This window comes from Nicotiana tabacum, chromosome 4 (assembly GCF_000715075.1).
Source record: "Nicotiana tabacum cultivar K326 chromosome 4, ASM71507v2, whole genome shotgun sequence".
Taxonomy (NCBI): domain Eukaryota; kingdom Viridiplantae; phylum Streptophyta; class Magnoliopsida; order Solanales; family Solanaceae; genus Nicotiana; species Nicotiana tabacum.
This window is the reverse complement of record NC_134083.1, coordinates 76,545,109-76,549,532: the sequence shown is the minus strand read 5'-3', so window position 1 is coordinate 76,549,532 and position 4,424 is coordinate 76,545,109. Positions and strand designations below refer to the sequence as shown.

The following is a 4,424-nucleotide window of genomic DNA, read 5'->3' as shown; positions in this document are numbered from 1 at the left end:
TATTTTATTCGTTTCAATTTATGTGAACTTATTTTCTTTTTAGTTCGTGCCAAGAAAAATGATCACTTTCCTTATTTGGAAACAATTTACCTTTATGTAATGATTTATATCCACACAAAATATATGTGCATCATTTTACACTACAAGTTCAAAAGTCTTTCTCTTTTCTTAAACTCCGTGCTCAATCAAATGAGTTCACATAAATTGAAATGAAGGAGTAGTAGATATAAATCCATAACTTAAAATATATAATAAGTTGAGTGCTAATAAACTTTAATATTGAATCCACATAATTTATTTCCTGAATCCGCCTCTGCCTCATAGTATCCAACTCTTGTGCATTCTCCTCCGTTATAAATTTTGCTAAAACTTTATACATATCTCCTCATTATCGACACCATTTGAAGAAAATAATATCAAATTATGATGCCACTTTTATTTTTATGTTCATCTTATCGTTCCTTCATCTTATTCTTAGTCATCATCTTTTACTTTCCAAACCATTCTTGTATTGCTCGCAAGTCACTGCTCATGCCACATTATTCACGTCTTCCCGCTAATAACAAGGTATAATTCAGCTCGTGATTTGAAACTATATATGTTGGAATTTTCTTTTGATGGAACATTATTAATTGGGAAAGAATGAGAACTTTGGAGCAACGTAAAGTTGTCTATGTGTGACATATATGTCATGAATTCGAGCTATGGAAACAGTAACTAATGTTTGCATTAGAGTAGGTTGTCTATATTACACGTCTTGGGTTCTGGCCCTTCCTCAGATATTGCATGAATTCAGAATACTTTGGACATCAGATTGTATTTTTATTATTAACTTGGAAATTTATACGCATGCAGGCTGCACAAGAGATTTATTTTGGCACTGATTCGTCCCGTGTAGAAAACGGTCCTAGAGGAATTGCGAACCTTCACAAGGTCAAAAAAATAGAAGCTTTTCACAAGGAAAAGAATGACAATAAAAGCACAATTTCAGGTGTTCTTTCACATTACTCCCTTCATTTCCATCGTGTTTAATGGAGTATCTTTTTGTTTTGGCAGTTAAAACATCGCGAATTTTATGTTTAAGAAAATTATAGGTAGATGTTGTTCATTGCACAAATATGCTAAAGCTTACTCGTTCTTGAATCAACGCTTCAATTATATTTCTAAATTTTAATGGTTTCTTTATCCTGGAGATGTAGTGGTAGATGTAAGTTTTATGAAGTTTTGGAACGTGTAATTTGGTTACTGAGGCGATAACATATTAACATCCTCAACCAAATAAGAAATTAATTCATTTTCTATTTTTTTTTTTTTGTTTCATGATTAAACCTTGTCCACGACTGCAAGTGGTACAAATGTAGAATCATTTTCGGCTTGCTTTCCTTTCTACTGTTCCCTTAGTGTGATTTGCAAGTAATTGATGGGATTAGACATGCAGGTACTGAAATGATTTCTCCATCATCTTTGTCCCACGCACGTTTGCTCAAGGCACTAAAAACTAAGGTAATAGTTGCAGAAAGTTCTTTTATAAGTATATTACTCCATATTTACAAGTGAGGTTGCTCCGATGAAAAACATCTTCCGCCTATAACTCGAGAGTTGTGGGTTCGAATCATCAAAGGAGCAATAGCTCAAACAAAAGGGATCAAATGGAATGCTCCAACAAAAAGGGATTAAATGGGATCAAAGGGGAAGAAAATTTAAAAATAAAATAAAAAACTCCATATTGAGGTTGACATACTATTCTTGACTCCTAACTTCTGAACGTCCCTTTCCTCATGTTTCAACTGAGAACGACAAAGTCAGTCATCGTCCTTCCCCCCTTCCAAAATACCACATTGGGCACGTAGAAGAAAGTCAGTCATCGTCTTTCCCCCCTTTCAAAATACCACATTGGGCACGTAGAAGTTAGCTGGCACTGAAGTAATTCATTTCACTCTTTCTCTAGAAGAGAAGATTCTATGTCCTTGTTTTAATACATGGAAGGAGTTTTCTCTTAGCAATCGCTCTCCTCCTTTCAATTTATGTGACATAATTTGGTCGAGCAAGGAGTATAAAATTTGTTTTTTTGAAATTTTGGTCATAAACATGTTGTAATATTTTTTTGTAGTTATAAATACTTTTAAAATTTGTAGTTTTAACTTTTTAACATGTCAAAATATTTATGTGACTATAAAATCTTATTACTAAAAATGTTTCAAAATTAGAAAATTATCATTCTTTATAGAACGAATTAAAAAAAATACTGCTACATAAATTAGAATAGATGAAGCAATACTATATTGTAATTCTTTAAACAAAAAAGGATTCCTGTGTCCTCGTGCATGGAATCCTTGACCGTACTTAGCTAAAGAATCACCTACTTCGTTTCTCTGATACAGGGATGTTGCAAGCTCCGCATATTGTTTATAGATTTGGAATTTTAGGAACGGATAGTATAAAAAATATTTGCAAAATCATTCACTTAAAAGACATTTATACATAAGTTATTATAATTAGTCTTGATTGATAATATGAAAAATCTACTTACAATTTTAAGATTTTTATTTACCAACAAAAAAATCTGAAAAATATAGGAACTTATGTACTATAAAAGGTTAATGTACACTGATAACCTAAGAAGATTTATACGTATACAACTTAAATCCCTTGTTTATCGATCTTAAATAAGGGGATCATGTAGTTCCCTTTAGTGGCTTTATTGAGTACTAAACTTTTGATCCTCTCTTTCGTTTTCCAATGCTTCCAAAAGTTTACTTCCTATTTTTACTCGGTAGCTCCTGTTGGGTTTTTTTAAAAGGGAGTGAACGGAAAATAAAAAAAATACTTTTTGGATTACACCTTTCCATATTACTCTTTCATTACCTAAAAATACATAGGCATTGTTTCAGATTTTATATTACAAAGATTGCAAAAGTTTTTGCATATTTCTAAAATCAAATAGAGTCTGCATTGTGTGATTTATTTTGTCATTTGAGTTTATTGAAGTTTTATAATTTGAAGTGCTACTATTACAGAATAGTTTTCGTTCTATCCCCTTGAGCAACAACGAGAGATTAAATTATTAAAAACACACAAGATCCTTCTGGGCTCGAAATAGTTTTTTCGTTTCTGTTCTGCTTTTCTGATTTGAACACAATTATGCTAACAGCTCCGGCTTTTATTTTGTTCTCGTTTAAAATAACGATATTTTAAAACTTTCCTTGTTGCAGTAATGGATGCATCCCACCTGAAAAAATATAAAAAAGGGAAATCACTTCAAATGTATATCATTTTGGTTTTAGATGATACAAAACTTTGAAAACTATTAAGTTGACATGACTTCTTGTTAAACTGTAATGCTTTTTGTAGGGTGCAAGATTGTCAGCAGCCCATGATATGGCAGTGGCTTCCCAGACTGGAAATAAGAATTTATATCGAGACATTATAGAAATGGATTACGATCCACCACACCGTAAATCACCCATTCACAATTAAAACTAATCAAATGTCTCAGCTTCTATCCGCAGTTATTTGTTTCCTGCATGTATACTATTAGAGCATGATTAAAAGTACTTTATCTTTTCAGTGGTAGCCTAGCTCAATAAACTGATCATACCATGATATATTTTTCATTCAACTGCTTATGTACTTGGCTCGATAGAAATCATACATAAACTTGCATTTTAAATTGTTCTACAAGTCCGTTTCTTTTTGTTCCAGGATAACGTTAACTTGATTGCGGCGGATATAATGCAGAATCCTAACCATACAACATCCCAAGTAATAATATATAAGAGTGGATCCTAGTCATATTACATTTTGACAGAGATAATCCCTTGAGTTTTGAACTACAGATATGCTACTAAGTCATAGTAAAAGCATAATTTTTTTTTCTTTTTCAGTTTTCTTCATTTTACACATATAAACTTATGTTACTCCCTCCAATTCATTTTATATATTGGAATGGCAGTTAAGGATTTTTTTTTTTGAAACTTATGGCTTAAAATATCATAAGTAATATATTTTTGACTATAAAATCAAGTCATAAAGTTTAAATGGAAAGTTAAATTATTTTAAATATAAAAGATTGTTAAATAGACTAAAAAGGAAAGAGAATTATATAAAATGAAAAGGAAAGACGACTATACATTTAGAATGTATGACATTTTCCATCTCGCATATGATAAAGAAAATGAAGGCAAGCGATAAACTATACACAATAATTTAGCGCGTAAATCGTAAAACGAGAACTTACTTGTTCTTCATGACGCGGAAGTGAAAATCTGAAACGAACCGTGGTTGGAATCACAGTGTAACGACCCGACTTGTCGTTTTAAGAATTTACGCTCCGTTTAGTGACTTAAGGTCTCGAGAAGTTTCGCCATATGTATTATGACCCCGCGGGTGTGGTCGAGTTTGATTTACTAAAGATTCGGAATTAA

At 31.9% G+C, this 4,424-nt stretch overlaps 1 protein-coding gene across 1 annotated transcript; it reads left to right on the top strand.

Moving 5' to 3' along the window:
* Positions 1-365: 365 nt before the first annotated feature.
* On the top strand, positions 366-3,681 carry LOC107813508 (uncharacterized). Its single transcript, XM_016638782.1, has 4 exons — positions 366-567; positions 856-991; positions 1,439-1,503; positions 3,352-3,681. Exons 1-4 carry the CDS (start codon positions 424-426, stop codon positions 3,475-3,477), a joined length of 471 nt encoding a protein of 156 aa, XP_016494268.1. The 5' UTR covers positions 366-423; the 3' UTR covers positions 3,478-3,681.
* The last annotated feature ends 743 nt before the right edge of the window (positions 3,682-4,424 follow it).

Excerpts from the sequence above, each read along its gene's own strand:
- LOC107813508 (XM_016638782.1), top strand. The coding sequence starts at position 424 with ATGATGCCACTTTTATTTTTATGTTCATCTTATCGTTCCTTCATCTTA. Across the intron at positions 992-1,438 it reads CAATAAAAGCACAATTTCAG|GTACTGAAATGATTTCTCCA; the intron begins GTGTTCTTTCAC and ends TTAGACATGCAG. Across the intron at positions 1,504-3,351 it reads TCAAGGCACTAAAAACTAAG|GGTGCAAGATTGTCAGCAGC; the intron begins GTAATAGTTGCA and ends TGCTTTTTGTAG.